We start from the raw sequence: 19,495 nt of genomic DNA, 5'->3' as shown, positions 1-19,495 counted from the left end.
CAACTGAGTTAGGTAGGACACCTGTATCGTGACGATGTATATTGATACACTATCCAAAGTGTAATGAATAACTTCACCATGCTCAAAGGGATATTCAATGTCTGCTTTAAAAAAAAATATTTCCCCATCTACCCATAGGTGTCCTTTGCAAGGCATTGGAAAACCTCCCTGGTCTTTGTGGTTGAAACTCACTGCTCGACTGAGGGACCTTACTTATATGTGTGGAGTACAGAGATTATTTTTTTAAACGACTACCTCATGTTAAAACACTATTACTGCACACAGAGTGAGTCCATGCAACCTATGTGACTTGTTAAGCACATTTTTACTCCTGAACTTATTTAGGCTTGCCATAACAAAAAGGGGTTGAATACTTGACTCAAGAAATTTCACCTTTTAATTTTTAATACATTTGTAAATTCATTTCACTTTGCCATTATGGGGATATTGTGTGTAGGCCAGTGGGGGGGGGGGGAAACGACATGTAACCCATTTAAAATTCAGGCTGTAACAACAAAATGTGTAAAAACAAACATATTCAAGGGGTTGTGAATACTCTCTGAAGGCAGTGTACATGTCAAGTGACCAACTAACTGAACTGCAATCAATGCAAGAGAGAACATTTGATGTCGTAGTTGCATTTAATTTATCTTTTAAGTACACAAAAAAAAAAATCACTAACTATTATACCCTTGAACTACTTGTGCAGGGAAACTGACACACAGTCCTACTTTGACACAGCTAAGTGCTCCAAACGTGCAGTGTTGATACCCTCTTTACTTTAATATGGTACATGACAAAGTTCATTTCCTCTAATATGTATTTCTATGTATGTGTATAAAAAAACCTTTTAGCCTAGGCAAAGGCTTCACATTTTACAGTACAGTTAAAACCGACCCTCTGCCTATTCCCATGGTGTGATATTAGTGCCACCAAAAAAAAAAAAAATTATCGGGATTTAATTTCCGATAGCACTAACATCGCTCCATATATTCCCACTCACAGATGGGCAAAGTGCTTTTTCCATCAGTCATAATTGCTGTCCAAAAACAACCATAAAAAGGTCAGTCTTTATCATTTGCCATCCAAGCTTCAGCCCAACTGAAATACTGTTCATTAAAATGTCATTAACAATTGTTACAATATTACATAAAAGATACCCCATTCAATATTTATACAATTCATTTACAAAAATCCACAAGCAGATGAAATCCCAAACACAATCCTCCAACAACATATGATACAATTATCTTATACTTCAAGAACGCCATGTATTTCCAAGTTTGAGATCTTTGATAAGTGACATAAGTACTACCAAACAACAATTTATGTCAAGATTATTTTAATCCTAAAACATTTACGAGCTGTTATTAAATAAGAACATGTCAAGATAAAGCTTTAGAAATGAAAGGCCTCCTTTCTTGCATCCATCTTGAAGCTGAAAATGTACACCGACACATTCAAAATTCTAAACTTTTACCCAAGGCACCATATGATTCACATAATGTGGTTTGAATGGACTATATAAGGCATTCTGCATCCGTCAGAACAGCTAACTAAAAACTGGACGATATGAAAACAACAGCAGGAGGGACTGTGGTGTGCTTTAAGCGAGTGTAGACTATGATGCATTTGATGAGTATATTATTTTCAACAGGACTATAGAGGTGTCGCCGTATCATTACAGTCAAATGAAGGTGGTTTTGTATAGCTCTACTGTTAGCATGAGGCACAGATGCTAAAGAATAAATGACACAGCATTACTATACATGTAGCACACACCTCTAAGAGCCTTGCGGAGGGGTATAGGGGCAGGTATGTCCAAGGATGTGGACTGTGTGTTGTGCTCGTTGTGGTGGCCAGTGTTCCCAGTAACACCAGATTTACGAGCTGTGGTTTCCAGTGTTCCCAGTGCCAGCCAGCAGTGTCATGGACACTGGGCCCAGAGTTTGACTGTCCTGTCTGCGGAGGAGGACAGGAAGGAGAGGTCGTGCGTGTGCCACCTACATTGGATGACCTTGTCACCGTGCTCCGCCGCCACCGTCAGAGGAAGCTGCTTCGTCAGGTCACCTGGTGATTCATTACACACACACACACAGACACACACACAGACACCATGAGGCACGTGGCCTCCACACTAACTGTAGGGCTGCATAACCATTCGTCACTCATCTCCTGAAGTGTGCATTAACACATGCCCCGTCATCTATTTTAAAGCTTCACCTGGGGAGTTTGCACCCTTGTCAAATCCATGAGAATGAGTGGGAAAGTGCACACACTTCAGTGCACACTTCAGTGCCATGTAGAGACCGGGGGGGGGGGGGGGGGGGGGCAGTCAGGATGATGATGATGTCAACATCTGACTACATGAGCAAAGCAGTCAAGACAAAAAAAACAAACTACAAGTAAACCAAACAAAGGTCTTCACAATAGAGAAAGCTGTTGTGTTACACAGTATATGTAGCACTTGTGTGTTCGCGGATCAGGCGGTACCTTGTTGGGTTTGTGTGTGAGTGCGGACCAGGCGGTACCTTGTTGGGTTTGTGTGTGCGCGAGCGGACCAGGCGGTACCTTGATGGGTTTGTGTGCGCGCAGACCAGGCAATACCTTGTTGTGTGCGCGCGGACCAGGCAGTACCTTGTTGGCTTTGTGTGTGAGTGCGGACCAGGCGTTACCTTCTTGTGTTTGTGTGTGCGCGAGCGGACCAGCCGGTACCTTGTTGGGTTTGTGTGTGCGCGAGCGGACCAGGCGGTACCTTGTTGGGTTTGTGTGTGCGCGAGCGGACCAGGCGGTACCTTGATGGGTTTGTGTGCGCGCAGACCAGGCAATACCTTGTTGTGTGCGCGCGGACCAGGCGGTACCTTGTTGGCTTTGTGTGTGAGCGAGCGGACTAGACGGTACCTTGTTGGGTTTGTGTGTGCGTGAGCGGACCAGGCGGTACCTTGTTGGGTTTGTGTGTGCGCGAGTGGACCAGGCGGTACCTTGTTGGGTTTGTGTGTGCGTGAGCGGACCAGGCGGAACCTTGTTGGGTTTGTGTGTGCGCGCGAGTGGACCAGGCGGTACCTTGTTGGGTTTGTGTGTGCGCGAGCGGACCAGTCGGTACCTTGTTGGGTTTGTGTGTGCGCGAGCGGACCAGTCGGTACCTTGTTGGGTTTGTGTGTGCGCGAGCGGACCAGGCGGTACCTTGTTGGGTTTGTGTGCGCGAGCGGACCAGGCGGTACCTTGTTGGGTTTGTGTGCGCGCGAGCGGACCAGGCGGTACCTTGTTGGGTTTGTGTGTGCGCGCAGACCAGGCGGTACCTTGCAGGTCAGTGATGATGACTTTGTTGTCGTAGGAACCCGTGAGCAGATAGTGTGCCCCGGGAGAGAAACGGACAGAGCGCAGGTCGCTGGTGTGTGGGCGGTACGTCTGCACCATCCGGCCTCCTCTGATGTCATAGAGCATGCAGCTGCAGTCCTCTTGTCCCGTTGCCAAGAGACGAGCGCTGGGGTCAACAGCTACCGAGGCCACTGCACTGCCTGAGAACAAACAACAAGGGTCTGTCCAGTAGGGCACGACGTAGCAAAACTCTTTGCAACAGGAAACACAAACTGATGTTCTTATTGGACAAGTTCTGTTATAAGCTCAACATCTTCACCCTATTGAACTCAACCCTTTGTAACATCTAAGGCTAAGGTGAATGTTAGTCCACTGACAATACTATCAGTGCCCCCTTGTGGGTAAACTGTATCATTACACAGACATATTTTCCAGCCTTCGGCTCAGTCTTGCCCAGGTAGATGAAGAAGACTGGGCAGAAACAGAGTTTTAAAACGGATGCGTATCACCATGTCATCTCCAACTCTTGTCCAGTTGCCTGGTGTGCCAGTCATATTGACAGGGACTAGCAGAATGCCTACCAGAGCCATGCAGGGCTGTCCCCACCACCCTCACACAGCTGGGGACTCTCAGGTCCCAGAAGCGGACAGTCTTATCCTGGGAGCCCGTGGCGATCATCCAGCCACCCCACGTGTACAGAGACAGGATGTGGCCTGGGAGAAGGACACATGGATACAGTATAAACGTCATATTGTTAATGAATTACCGTCATGTGTTTTGAAGGACTCTGTTGCTATATATGACAACTGAAATGCTGAATTGTTTCAATGAGCACTTTGTATCATCTGGTAGGCTGTTTGATTCAGTGTCCTCTGTCTCTGTACAACCCTGTGTGGATGAACCAGTGAGAGCTGGTCACACTTTTAGCTTTTTGCCATTCTCAGTGCAGGAGGTACATAAAGCCCTGAAATCCTTAAATCAGAGAAAGCCTGCAGGTCCTGAACTTTTGGATCCCTGCTTTTTAAATCTGGCAGCTGATTTGATAGCTGAACCACGTACATCTCTGTTCAATCTAACCCTGGAATGTAATGAAATTCCAAAGATCTGGAAATCAGCATTTGTCCTACCACTTTTAAAAGGGGGAGATCCAACTATTTTAAATAATTATAGGCCAATCTCAAAGCTGTCACCCCTGGTGAAAATACTTGAAACCCTTGTAAGTGAACAGTTAAGAGTTTTTATTTACTAACTCTATTTTATCAATGTACCAATCGTGCTTCAGGAAGAAGCATAGCACAATTACAGCAGCCATGAAGGTTTTAAATATCACTGAAGCCATTGACAAAAAACAGCACTGTGTCTCACTTTTTATTGATCTCTCTAAGGCTTTTGATACAGTTGATCATGCTACACTAAGGCAGAGATTGTCGAGTGTAGGTCTTTCGGAGCATGCAGTTGCATGGTTTGCTAACTATCTGTCTGATAGAACTCAGTGTACTCAATTTGATGGGCTTATGTCTGTTAAATTGTCTGTCTTTAATGGTGTGCCCCAAGGCTCTGTACTTGGTCCTCACTTATTCACTATTTATATAAATGATTTAGACAAAATGTCCAAAATGCACAACTTCATTTTTATGCTGATGATACTGTTATTTACTGTTGTGCCTCGTCTCTTACAAAAGCTTTCCAGAACTTGCAAACTGCTTTTTATACTGTTCAACATACCTTGTGTCAATTGAAGCTTATCCTCAATACTGACAAAACTAAACTAATGGTGTTTTCTAAAGCAAGAAATAGACCTCTGAACCTTTCACCTATTACTACCTGTCAGAGCAAGGAGATTGAGGTTCTAACCTCATATCTTGGAATTTTAATTGATGATGGCCTCTTTTAAATTGCATATTCAACAACTTACAAAAAATTGAAGCTGAAATTCTGACTTTATTTTAGGAATAAGGCCTGTTTTTCTTTTGAAGCCAGGAGGCTGGTATCAGCTACATTTATGCCTTTACTAGACTATGGGGATATTTTATATATGAATGCTTCCGCTCAGTTTTTGAGATCAATTGACACTCTTTACCATGGCACTTTGAGATGTATTTTAAACTGCAAAACCCTTACGCACCACTGCACTTTGTATACCAGGGTTGGCTGTCCTTCTCTAGTCACTCGTAGGCTCAGTCACTGGTATACTTTTATTTACAAAGCCATTTGGGGTTTACTACCTTTTTATATGGGCATTTTTATTGTTCAGGAATGTGGTGGGTCGTCTCTTCGTTCGCTGGACTTTATCCTGCTAACTGTTCCAAATGTCCAAACTGAATTTGGTAAAAGGGCTTTTATGTCCTCTGCACCATCGTCTTGGAACACCTTACAAAATACTTTAAACTGGAATAACTTTTTTTTCCCCGATTGGTGTTTTTAAATCACTGATGAAGGATTGTGAGGCTGATTCCCTGACCTGTCAATGTTTTTAATTTGCTGTTTTATACTCCTGTGAATTCAAATGGTTTTTACTAGATTACTTGTAGTTTTTCATGTTGTCTGTCTGTAATTTGTTTGTAATGACTTGGTGCTGCCTATCTTGGCCAGGACGCTCTTGAAAAATAGATTTTAATCTCAATGAGCCCTTCCTGGTTAAGTCAAATAAATACAAATTGGATACTGTCTAAATTAAGCATTTGGAATTTGATCAGTCTGATATTATTATTATTACATTATAATCTCTCTGGTTAAGTGTTAATAGTTAAGTGCTTGTTCAAGTGGACTGTGTGTGTGTGTGTGTGTTTGTACACACACACACACCTGTATGCCCACTGAGAGCGTGCAGCCCCTGTCCTCTCTGGCAGTCAGTGGTGTAGATGTTACAGTCTCCGGCTCCGGCGCTGATCAGGATGGATCCTCCACTCTCAGGACCCTCCATGAACGCCAGGTCTCTGATGGTGCCGTCATGCATACTGAACTCCAGGTCTGGCCCTGCACACACACACACACCCTCAGTCAAAACGGCAGGCAGTGTAGCCTAGTTGTTAGAGCGTTGGACTTGTTAATCCAAAGGTTGCAAGATTGAATCCCCGAGCTGACAAGGTAAAAATCTGTCGTTCTGCCCCTGAACAAGGCAGTTAACCCACTGTTCCCCTGAACAAGGCAGTTAACCCACTGTTCCCCTGAACAAGGCAGTTAACCCACTGTTCCCCTGAACAAGGCAGTTAACCCACTGTTCCCCTGAACAAGGCAGTTAACCCACTGTTCCCCTGAACAAGGCAGTTAACCCACTGTTCCTAGGCCGTCATTGAAAATAAGAATTTGTTCATAACTGACTTGCCCAGTTAAACAGAGGTTAATAAACCATTTTTTTTAAAAAGATGACAAATGCAGACACATGAAAAATAACACACACCTGTGGCGTTGCAGGTTTCTGCGTTGAAGGGCAGCACTTTTACATATTTATCATTGGAGCCTGTGGCCAGCAGTCGTCCACAGTGACTCCAGGCCACACAGTAGATGGAACCCTTGTGATGCTTGTTCCTTCTGAAGCGCACCACTGGCTGCTTGACTGGGCCCGACCCACTAGAGGGAGACAAATCCACGGGAGAAAACATACAACAATTACACAGCCAATGGGCTTCAGAAAGCTTCATCTGTTTTGCACAAAAACCTGCTTCTTTCCAAACACTGTTGGTCTTTGAGAGAAACGGTAAGTAGCAGGCATTTGTTCTAGCCTAGCATTAATACACCTAATCTGTGAATCAGGCATGTCAACACTAGGCTGGACCAAACACCTGCACACCCTGTAGTTCTCCAGGACCAGGGGTTTGTGGCCACACCCTGTAGTTCTCCAGGACCAGGGGTTTGTGGCCACACCCTGTAGTTCTCCAGGACCAGGGGTTTGTGGCCACACCTTGTAGTTCTCCAGGACCAGGGGTTTGTGGCCACACCTTGTAGTTCTCCAGGACCAGGGGTTTGTGGCCACACCTTGTAGTTCTCCAGGACCAGGGGTTTGTGGCCATTTTGGGTAGGAACTTTGTTAGTTTTGGGACCGGTCTGAGTACAGGTAGTTCGTTACCTTGTGTTGAGGGAGTCTGGGTAAGCACAGACGCGCAGGGTTTTGGAGTTGGAGCCCACGGCGTACAGCGCCCCCGTGGGGTGAAAGGCCACAGCGCGCAACGCCTGCGTGTCCTCCAGACTGTTCACTGCCACAAACTGGGCCTTGGACTTCTCCATCTGAACACACATTAATCCATTATGAATCAAATTGATTTTTAAATCCTTTTCATACAATGCCTTCAGAAAGTATTGATACCACATTTTGTTGTGTTACAGCCTTAATTCAAAATGGATTACATGTATTTTCTCACACCCATCTACACACAATATCCCATGTTTTTAGGAATTTTAGCAAATTTATTGAACATACAGAAATATCTCATTTACATAAGTATTCACACCCCTGAGTAAATACTTTGTAGGAGCAACGTCCACAGAGATTACAGCTTTGAGTCTTTCAGGGTAAGTCTCTAAGAGATTTCCACACCTGGATTGTACAGCATTTGTCCATTATTATTTTCAAGATTCTTCAACCTCTGTCAAATTGGTTGTTGATCATTGCTAGACAACAATCTGCAGGTCTTGCCATAGATTTATGTCAAAACTAACTCGGCCACTCAGGAACATTCACTGTCTTCTTGGTAAGCAACTTCAGTGTAGATTTGGCCTTGTGTTTTAGGTTATTGTCCTGCTGAAAGGTGAATTCATCTCCCAGTGTCTGATGGAAAGCAGTCTGAACCAGGTTTTCCTTTAGGAATTTGCCTGTGTTTAACTCCATTCAGTTAATTTTTTCTCCTGAAAAACTCCCCAGTCCTTGACAATTACAAGCATACCCATAACATGATGCAGCCACCACTATGCTTGAAAATATGGGAGAATGGTACTCAGTAATGTGCGGTTTTGGTTTTGCCCCAAACAAACACAAAAAATGTAAATCGCTTACCACATTTTTTGCAGTATTACTTTAGTGCCTGGTTGCAAACAGGATGCGTATTTTGGGGTATTGTATTCTGTACAGACTTCCTTCCTCCGTTTTCTCCTTTCACAGCCATTAAACTCGAACTGATTTAAAGTAACCATTGGCCTCATAGTGAAATTGTTGAGCGTTTTCCTTCCTCACCATCCAAAGTGTAATTAATAACTTCACCGTGCTCAAAGGGATATTGAATGTTTGGTAAACTATCTACCAATAGGTACCCTTCTTAGAAAGGCATTTGAAAACCTCCCTGGTATTTGTGGTTGAATGTGTCTTTGAAATTCACTGCTGTAACACAAAATGTAGAAAAAAAAGTCAGAGTGTGAATACTTTCTGAAGGCACTTTATAAGTAATTGTCACAAAGTTATTCTCAGTAACCTGGACTATACTCAGTAGGAGTGAGTGGACAAACTCCCTACGATGAAGATACCTAGAGGAACCAGGTTCAGAGGGGAGGTCCACTCAGGGTTAGTCTCTCAGTCCACTGGAAGCCTACCTTCTGAGAATTGTTGCTGCGCATCGGGGATCCGCTCGAATCATCCTGAAGAGTAGGCAGAGTGGCCCTGTTTCTTTGATCACTGAGGGAATCAAAACACACAGAGTTTATGTTATTGTGTACCAGTGGACTTACTTCAAATCCTCCCAAACAAGGGGACAATAGTGTCTGTATATTGTTTAGAACAGTGGTTCCCAAACTTTCCACCCCTAGTGACCACAAGGAAAACCTTGAGGGTCCTGGTGGATCCTAGTATGTTCCTTAACCACAGGAAGCATTTTAGGAAAAAACAGATTCTAGTCTGGCCCTCTTCGTGACCTCTCACCTCTGAGTGTTCTGGACGGGGGACTCGTTGAAGGAGGGCATGCCCTGAGACCCTGCCATAAGAGGGGTGCTGCTGACCCCTCCCGGCTTGTCCCTGAGAGGGCCTGTCTCTTGGGTGTGGGTACTAGAGTTGGGTCCAGGGGTCCCGTTACACTGCTGGCTCACAGACTGGATCCCCCCCTCTCCCACATTGTCCATTCCCACGTTCATCTCCTCCAGCTTCTGGATGGACCTACACACACACACACACACACACACACACACGTCATCGATTGGAGTCAATGAAGCAGCTGAGAAATTATACATTATTCCACACTAACTGAAACACAAGCTCATTGAACTACTGTGACACAAATAAATGACTATTTTAGATCCAACACCCCCCCCCAAATTTTTTAAATATTTTTTGTTTAAAAAAAAATATATAAACACAAATGGTAATTGGGCAAATGTATTTTTTGAGCGTGTCAAAACCTAATCTACAAATAAAATGATGAGAAAAATAACGGATGTATGGATTAAAGAAATAATGTATGCTTGGAGGGATAAAGAAGGATAATGATCGATAGAAAACGAAAGGAGGGATAAAGAAGGATAATGATCAATAGAAAACTAAAGGAGGGATAAAGAAGGATAATGGTCGATAGAAAACTAAAGGAGGGATAAAGGATAATGATCGATAGAAAACTAAAGGAGGGATAAAGAAGGATAATGATAGATAAAGAACGATAATGATAGATAGAAAACTAAAGGAGGGATAAAGGATCATGATTGATAGAAAACTAAAGGAGGGATAAAGAACGATAATGGATAGATAAAGAACGATAATGATCGATAGAAAACTAAAGGAGGGATGAAGAAGGATAATGATCGATAGAAAACTAAAGGAGGGATAAAGAACGATAATGGATAGATAAAGAACGATAATGATCGATAGAAAACTAAATGAGGGATAAAGAAGGATAATGATCAATAGAAAACTAAAGGAGGGATAAAGAAGGATAATGATCGATAGAAAACTAAAGGAGGGATAAAGAAGGATAATGATCGATAGAAAACGAAAGGAGGGATAAAGAACGATAATGATAGCTAGAAAACTAAAGGAGGGATAAAGAACGATAATGGATAGATAAAGAACGATAATGATAGATAGAAAACTAAAGGAGGGATAAAGAACGATAATGGATAGATAGAAAACTAAAGGAGGGATAAAGAACGATAATGGATAGATAGAAAACTAAAGGAGGGATAAAGAACGATAATGGATAGACAGAAAACTAAAGGATAAAATAAAATAATAGATGAAAGGGTGGAGGGCTGAAACAAGGTATTTTTTAAAGATCTTTTCACTACAAAAACAAAACTGAAAGCTCATGAAAAAGCAAAACAAACAAGAGTCAAATAATACAGATACAGTGGAGCAAAAAATTATTTATTCAGCCACCAATTGTGCATGTTCTCCCACTTAAAAAGATGAGAGAGGCCTGTAATTTTCATCATAGGTACACTTCAACTATGACAGACAAAATGAGGAAAAAAAATCCAGAAAATCACATTGTATTCACAAAAATTCACATTTTTTATGAATTTATTTGCAAATGATGGTGGAAATAAGTATTTGGTCACCTACAAAAGTTTATCTCAAGACTTTGTTATATACCCTTTGTTGGCAATGACAGAGGTCAAATGTTTTCTGTAAGTCTTCACAAGGTTTTCACTCACTGTTGCTGGTATTTTGGCCCATTCCTCCATGCAGATCTCCTCTAGAGCAGTGATGTTTTGGGGCTGTTGCTGGGCAACACGGACTTTCAACTTCCTCCAAAGATTTTCTATGGGGTTGAGATCTGGAGACTGGCTAGGCTACTCCAGGACCTTGAAATGCTTCTTACGAAGCCACTCCTTCGTTGCGCGGGCGGTAAGTTTGGGATCATTGTCATGCTGAAAGACCCAGTCACGTTTCATCTTCAATGCCCTTGCTGATGGAAGGAGGTTTCACTCAAAATCTCACCATACATGGCCCCATTCATTCTTTCCTTTACACGGATCAGTCGTCCTGGTCCCTTTGCAGAAAAACAGCCCCAAAGCATGATGTTTCCACCCCCATGCTTCACAGTAGGTATGGTGTTCTTTTGATGCAACTCAGCATTCTTTGTCCTCCAAACACGACGAGTTGAGTTTTTACTAAAAAGTTATATTTTGGTTTCATCTGACCATATGACATTCTCCCAATCTTCTTCTGGATCATCCAAATGCTCTCTAGCAAACGGGCCTGGACATGTACTGGCTTAAGCAGGGGGACACGTCTGGCACTGCAGGATTTGAGTCCCTGGCGGCGTAGTGTGTTACTGATGGTAGGCTTTGTTACTTTGGTCCCAGCTCTCTGCAGGTCATTCACTAGGTCCCCCTGTGTGGTTCTGGGATTTTTGCTCACCGTTCTTGTGATCATTTTGACCCCACGGGGTGAGATCTTGCGTGGAGCCCCAGATCGAGGGAGATTATCAGTGGTCTTGTATTTCTTCCATTTCCTAATAATTGCTCCAACAGTTGATTTCTTCAAACCAAGCTGCTTACCTATTGCAGATTCAGTCTTCCCAGCCTGGTGCAGGTCTACAATTTTGTTTCTGGTGTCCTTTGACAGCTCTTTGGTCTTGGCCATAGTGGAGTTTGGAGTGTGACTGTTTGAGGTTGTGGACAGGGTGTCTTTTATACTGATAACAAGTTCAAACAGGTGGAGCCTCTTAATAAAGAAGTTGTTACAGGTCTGTAAGAGCCAGACATCTTGCTTGTTTGTAGGTGACCAAATACTTATTTTACACCATAATTTGCAAATAAATTCATTAAAAATCCTACAATGTCATTTTCTGGATTTTTTTCCCCTCATTTTGTCTGTCATAGTTGAAGTGTACCTATGATGAAAATTACAGGCCTCTCATCTTTTTAAGTGGGAGAATTGGTGGCTGACTAAATACTTTTTTGCCCCACTGTATATGATAGAGTAGGATTGGACTACGATCTTCAGCCAGAGTTGAACGTTTAGTCTTTCAAGCCTCCGACAGTCAAGATGGGAGCCACAAAGCTGGAGCAGAGGGAAGAGGTGACATAATGACAGGTGAAAGAATGTTAAGGTGATTGATGGACAGAGGATGAAAGAATGTATCTGTAATGGAAGGAAGACCTAATTTAGGTTAGAGGGGTTAATGGCTAGATAAACAGGAGGTTGAAGTGGTGGACGCTGGGACCGAGAGACTGAAAAACAGCTTCTATCTCAAGGCCATCAGACTGTTAAATAGCCATTACTAGCCAGCTACCACCTGGTTACTCAACTGGGCACTTTAGAGACTGCTGCCCTCTTTACATAGTCATTGAACACTGGTCATTTTTATAATAACCAAAACAGTAAAAATAAAAATAAATGAATACAATATTAGAACAAGCATTGTCAGAGTCTGGATAGATAGAGATCTATATATGATTGCAAACATCTACAGTTGAAGTCAGAAGTTTACATACACCTTAGCCAAATACATTTAAACTCATTTTTTCACAATTCCTGACATTTAATCCTAGTAAAAATCCCCTGTCTTAGGTCAGTTAGGATCCCCACTTCATTTTAAGAATGTGAAATGAAAGAAATAATTCTCTCCACTATTATTCTGACATCACATTCCCAGTGGGTCAGAAGTTTACATACACTCAATTAGTATTTGGTAGCATTGCCTTTAAATTGTTTAACTTGGGTCAAATGTTTCAGGTAGCCTTCCACAAGCTTCCCACAATAAGTTGGGTGAATTTTGGCCCATTCCTCCTGACAGAGCTGATGTAACTGAGTCAGGTTTACAGGCCTCCTTGCTCGCACGTGCTTTTTCAGTTCTGACCACCAATTTTGCCACCCCCGTGCTTCACGGTTGGGATGGTGTTCTTCGGCTTTCAAGCCTCCCCTTTTTCCTTCAAACATAACGATGGTCATTATGGCCAAACATTTATATTTTTGTTTCATCAGACCAGAGGACATTTCTCCACAAAGTAAAATCTTTGTCCCCATGTGCAGTTGCAAACCGTAGTCTGGCTTTGTTATGGTGGTTTTGGAGCAGTGGATTCTTCCTTGCGGAGCGGCCTTTCAGGTTATGTCGATATAGGACTCGTTTTACTGTTGATATAGATACTTTTGTACCTGTTTCCTCCAGCACCTTCACAAGGTCCTTTGCTGTTTTTCTGGGATTGATTTGCACTTTTCGCACCAAAGTACGTTTATCTCTAGGAGACAGAACGCGTCTCCTTCCTGAGTGGTATGACGGCTGCGTGGTCCCATGGTGTTTATACTTGCGTACTATTGTTTGTACAGATAAACGTGGTACCTTCAGGTGTTTGGAAATTGCTCCCAAGGATGAACCATTCAGTGGTCTGAATACTTTCAGAATGTGTGTGTGTGTGTGTAATTATATATATATACAGTGCCTTGCGAAAGTATTCGGCCCCCTTGAACTTTGCGACCTTTTGCCACATTTCAGGCTTCAAACATAAAGATATAAAACTGTATTTTTTTGTGAAGAATCAACAACAAGTGGGACACAATCATGAAGTGGAACGACATTTATTGGATATTTCAAACTTTTTTAACAAATCAAAAACTGAAAAATTGGGCGTGCAAAATTATTAGGCACGGTATAAAAATAATGTGTCATTACATTTTGTTATGTTTATAGCCTTATTCTAAAATTGATTAATTTGTATTTTTTCCTCATCTAAAACACAATACCCCATAATGACAAAGCAAAAACAGGTTGTCATTTTTGCAAGAAAAAAACAACTGAAATATCATATTGACATAAGTATTCAGAACTTTGTTGAAGCCCTTTGGCAGCGATTACAGCCTTGAGTCTTCTTGGGTATGACGCTACAAGCTTGGCACACCTGTATTTTGGTAGTTTCTCCCATTGTTCTCTGCAGATGTATAGGTAGGCTACTTCTCTGTATACATCAATGATGACGCTCTTGCTGCTGGTGATTCTCTGATCCACCTCTACGCAGACGACACCATTCTGTATACCTCTGGCCCTTCTTTGGACACTGTGTTAACTAACCTCCAGACGAGCTTCAATGCCATACAACTTTCCTTCCGTGGCCTCCAACTGTTCTTAAACGCTAGTAAAACTAAATGTATGCTCTTCAACCGATCGCTGCCCACACCTGCCCCCGCCCGTCCAGCATCACTACCCTGGACGGTTCTGACTTTGAATATGTGGACAACTACAAATACCTAGGTGTCTGGTTAGACTGTAAACTCTCCTTCCAGACTCACATTAAGCATCTCCAATCTAAAATTAAATCTAGAATTGGCTTCCTATTTTACAACAAAGCATTCTTCACTCATGCTGCCAAACATACCCTCATAAAACTGACTATCCTACCGATCCTTGACTTCAGCGATGTCATTTACAAAATAGCCTCCAACACTCTACTCAGCAAATTGGATGCAGTCTATCACAGTGCCATCCGTTTAGTCACCAACGCCCCATACACTACCCACCACTGCGACCTGTATGATCTTGGCCGTGCTTCTACACCTGCATTACTTGCTGTTTGGGGTTTTAGGCTGGGTTTCTGTACAGCACTTTGAGATATCAGCTGATGTACGAAGGGCTATATAAATACATTTGATTTGATTTGATGGCTGGCCCTCATTTCATATTCGCCGCCAAACCCACTGGCTAAAGGTCATCTACAAGTCTCTGCTAGGTAAAGCCCCGCATTATCTCAGCTCACTGTTCACCATAGCAGCACCCACCCGTAGCACGCGCTCCAGCAGGTATATCTCACTAGTCACCCCCATAGCCAATTCTTCCTTTGGCCGCCTCTCCTTCCAGTTCTCTGCTGCCAATGACTGGAACAAACTGCAAAAATCACTGAAGCTGGAGACTCTTAACTCCCTCACTAGCTTTAAGCACCAGCTGTCAGAGCAGCTCACAGATCACTGCACCTGTACATAGCCCATCTGTAATATAACCCATCCAATCTACCTTATCCCCATACTGTATTTATTTATCTTGCTCCTTTGCACCTCAGTATCTCTACTTGCACATTCATCTTCTGCACATCCTACCATTCCAGTGTTTAATTGCTATATTGTAATTACTTTGCCACCATGGCCTATTTATTGCCTTACCTCTCTTATCCTACCTCATAAGCACATGCTGTATATAGATTTTTCTACTGTATTATTGATTGTATGTTTGTTTATTCCATGTGTAACTCTGTGTTGTTGTATGTGTCGAACTGCTTTGCTTTATCTTGGCCAGGTCGCAGTTGTAAATGAGAACTTGTTCTCAATTAGCCTACCTGGTTAAATAAAGGTCAAATATATATATATATTTTTAAAGCTCCTCTCAAGCTCTGTCAGGTTTATAATCGTTCCTGTTATGCAATTGTTTCTAGTCACCACCAGATGGCAGTATATAGCCACAAGCTCATTTTTTTTATTTTACTATTCATCACGACCTCATGTTTACTCAATAACACGTTTTGTTTTATTTACTACATGAGTGGTCAGTTAGTAGTGATGATGTTGTGATTTGAGTAGAGATGAGCAGAGTTTTGGGACCTACTGGTTAACAAACACTTCTTATTGGTATTACTGCACAATTCCAGCCTAATGACTATTGTTTTACTGTTGGCTGTTTGGGAATCTACTACTTAATAGCTACTAAGCAGTGTGGTAACTACGCAATTGTGTTCATGCAAACATTGTTTAATTGGATATCACAACATGTAATACAATTTATTTATAAATTGTAGCCGTAATCATTGTTGAAGCCACAACAAACAATCTGTTGCTGGACAATTCAAATTCATAAATGGAGCTGTGGATCAAAGATCAGGACAGTCAATGAGATCAACATGATAGTTTACATTTTAGACTCAATGACAACAAAAATATATATATATTTTTAAAGTTACAGACTAAATAATTTTCAAACTCAAATAATCAAAATATGCTTTCAAAACAAATAACATGTTCGCTGTGGTTCTTCTTGCAAAGCATGTAAACCTTTTCATCTAACTATTAGTGCATTCGGAAAGTATTCAGACCCCTTGACTTTTTCCACATTTTGTTATGTTACAGCCTTATTCTAAAATGTATTAGATTGCCCCCCCCCCCCTTCAATCTACACACAATACCCCATAATGACGAAGCAAAAACAGGTTTTTAGACATTTACATTACTACCATTCAAAAGTTTGTGCTCACTTAGAAATGTCCTTGTTTTAGAAAGAAATGCATTTTTTTTTGTCCATTAAACTAACATCAAATTGATCAGAAATACAGTGTAGACATTGTTAATGTTGTAAATGACTTTTGTAGCTGGAAACGGCAGATTTTTTATGGAATATCTACATAGGCGTTCAGAGACCCATTATCAGCAACCATCACTCCTGTGTTCCAATGGCACGTTGTGTTAGCTAATCCAAGTGTATCATTTTAAAAGGCTAATTGATTTTTAGAAAACCATTTTTGGTTACTACATTATTCCATATGTGTTACTGCATAGTTTTTCTACAATGGAAAAAAATAGTAAAAATAAAGAAAAACCCTTGAATGAGTAGGTGTGTCCAAACGTTTGACTGGTGCTGTATGTCTATTTCGGATATTACTTGTTCTGAAATATCTTAAATGTAATTATATTTGACTTATTATTAATTTATATTTTAGTCATTTAGCAGACGATCTCATCCAGAGCGACTTACAGGAGCAATTAGGGTGAAGTGTCTTGCTCAAGGGCATAGACAGATATTTCACCTAGTCAGCTCAGGGATTCGAACCAGTGAGCTTTCAGTTACTGGCCCAGCGCTCTTTCAGTTACTGGCCCAGCGCTCTTTCAGTTACTAGCCCAGCGCTCTTTCAGTCACTGGCCCAGCGCTCTTTCAGTTACTAGCCCAGCGCTCTTTCAGTTACTAGCCCAGCGCTCTTAACCACTAATAAGTGGACCATAAGATGTAGAAACTTCTCAGTGAGGTTGTGCTCCCTCCAGGTGTGTGTGTGTGTGTGTGTGTGTGTGTGTGTGTGTCTAACCTGTTGAGGAACTTCTCAGTGAGGTTATGCTCCCTCCAGGTATGTGTGTGTGTGTGTGTGTGTGTGTGTGTGTGTGTGTGTGTGTGTGTGTGTGTGTGTGTGTGTGTGTGTGTGTGTGTGTTGTCTCTAACCTGTTGAGGAACTTCTCAGTGAGGTTATGCTGGGCATCTGGCCCCTCCTGTGTGTGTGTGTGTGTGTGTCTCTAACCTGTTGAGGAACTTCTCAGTGAGGTTATGCTGGGCATCTGGCCCCTCCTGTGTGTGTGTGTGTCTCTAACCTGTTGAGGAACTTCTCAGTGAGGTTATGCTGGGCATCTGGCCCCTCCTGTGTGTGAACCCCTCCCTCCAGCAGCATCTGCTGGTACAGCTGTCTCTGCTGCTGCTTCTGTTCCAGGTGCTGCTGGACACGCTTCTTCTGCCTGTAGTACTCCTGGATCTGCTCACCGTCGTGCTGTCGAGGAAGACACACACGCATTTAGAACGATAGACGAATATAGTACACCAAGAACGAAACAAAACCATTATGTCAGGTCATGAGGTTACCTCCAAAACACACGGCAAACTACAGTACAGCCCTCTCTACAAGGCCTCAAAGCTAATCCACATCAAACACACAACGGGCCAACTCTTCATCTCTCTAATGTGACTCTATGCATGCACAGAAAAATCCAATCTAAAGCTGCTGGGCTTCGGAGATATATTAAAATGAGCAATGAGTGTGCTAGCAGGCTGGCTGTGTCAAGACCAGCCATCAAAGCAGATTGTACACCGCTGTCCGTGACCCTGTGTCGTCAAATTATGGCCCCCGCAGCAGATGAGGCGGTCGGCAGTAGCTCATAGACTCCCCCGTCAGATGACAGGGTGTCTGTGGGGTCGACTCCCCTGTGGACGAGGTCGTTGGATTTATGGGTAACTAAAGTCAGTGGGTGAGGAGATGGGGGTGTGGGGGATACCATGAGAGAGAGACCATATGAGAGACAGACAGAGAAACAAAGAGAGAAACAGAGACAGACAAACAGAGAGAGAAAGAGAGACAGAGACACAGACAAACAGAGAGAGAAAGAGAGACAGAGAAACAGAGAGAGAAAGAGACAGAAACAGAGACAAACAGAGATAGAAAGAGAAACAAAGAGAGAGAGAGACACACAGAGAGAAACAGAAACAGACAAACAGAGAGAGAAAGAGAAACAAAGAGAGAGACAGAAACAGAAACAGACAAACAGAGAGAGAAAGAGAGACAGAAACAGAGACAAACATAGATAGAAAGAGAAACAAAGAGAGAGAGACACACAGAGAGAAACAGAAACAGACAAACAGAGAGAGAAAGAGAAACAAAGAGAGAGAGACACACAGAGAGAAACAGAAACAGACAAACAGAGAGAGAAAGAGAAACAAAGAGAGAGACAGACACACAGAGAGACAGAAACAGACAAACAGAGAGAGAAAGAGAAACAAAGAGAGAGACAGACACACAGAGAGAGACAGAAACAGACAAACAGAGAGAGAAAGAGAAACAAAGAGAGAGACAGACAAACAGAGAGAGACAGAAACAGAAACAGACAAACAGAGATAGAAAGAGAAACAAAGAGAGAGAGACACACAGAGAGAGACAGAAACAGAAACAGACAAACAGAGAGAGAAAGAGAAACAAAGAGAGAGACAGAAACAGAAACAGACAAACAGAGAGAGAAAGAGAGACAGAAACAGAGACAGACAGAAGCAGACAGACAAACAGAGAGAGAAAGAGACAAACAAAGAGAGAGAGAAAGAGACAAACAAAGAGAGACAGAAACAGAGAGAGAGACAGAAACAGAGAAAGACAAACAGAGAGAGAGAGACAGAGACAGACAAACAGAGAAACAGAGATACAGACAGAAACAGAGACAGAATCAGAGAGAGTGAAACAGACAGACAGAGAAACACAGACAGACAAACAGAGAGAGAAAGAGAGACAGAAACAGAGAGAAAGAGAGAGAGAAAGAGACAGAAACAGAGAGAGAAAGAGAGACAGAAACAGAGAGCGAAAGAGACAGACAAACAAAGAGAGAGAGACAGACAGACACAAACAGAGAGAGAGAAACAGACAGACAGACAGAGATCAATATGTATTCCCTTTTATAATGTATGGCCTAATGTTTTTTTCCTGAATGGCCAGATGGGGGTGCAATCTTGTTTGCAGGAAATGACAGAAATACACAGAAATGTTAGTGATGGGCATTTACAGTTATATACGCTGGTCTCGCTAAACCTTATAGTCACAGGAAATG

The 19,495-nt window shown here is 42.3% G+C and overlaps 1 protein-coding gene across 3 annotated transcripts in view; it reads right to left on the bottom strand.

The window, feature by feature from the left end:
• Positions 1-622: 622 nt before the first annotated feature.
• LOC110528839 (WD repeat-containing protein 47) overlaps positions 623-19,495 on the bottom strand; it is a 42,534-nt gene continuing 23,661 nt past the window's right edge. For all 3 annotated transcript variants that reach the window (XM_090182873.1, XM_090182878.1, XM_090182875.1), the window contains exons 8-16: positions 17,507-17,679; positions 9,164-9,394; positions 8,839-8,920; positions 7,385-7,542; positions 6,719-6,888; positions 6,124-6,294; positions 3,900-4,031; positions 3,300-3,518; positions 623-2,070 (exon numbers count right to left, since the gene is read on the bottom strand). In XM_090182873.1, coding sequence (XP_090038999.1) covers positions 1,928-2,070; positions 3,300-3,518; positions 3,900-4,031; positions 6,124-6,294; positions 6,719-6,888; positions 7,385-7,542; positions 8,839-8,920; positions 9,164-9,394; positions 17,507-17,679 — 1,479 coding nt within the window. In that variant the 3' untranslated portion in view covers positions 623-1,927. The remainder of the gene's footprint in view (positions 2,071-3,299; positions 3,519-3,899; positions 4,032-6,123; positions 6,295-6,718; positions 6,889-7,384; positions 7,543-8,838; positions 8,921-9,163; positions 9,395-17,506; positions 17,680-19,495) is intronic.

Source organism: Oncorhynchus mykiss, chromosome 1, assembly GCF_057628025.1.
Source record: "Oncorhynchus mykiss isolate SJ-2025 chromosome 1, ASM5762802v1, whole genome shotgun sequence".
In the NCBI taxonomy this organism is placed as follows: Eukaryota; Metazoa; Chordata; class Actinopteri; order Salmoniformes; family Salmonidae; genus Oncorhynchus; species Oncorhynchus mykiss.
Note: the sequence above shows the minus strand (reverse complement) of the source record. Positions and strands in the feature narration are given on the sequence as shown.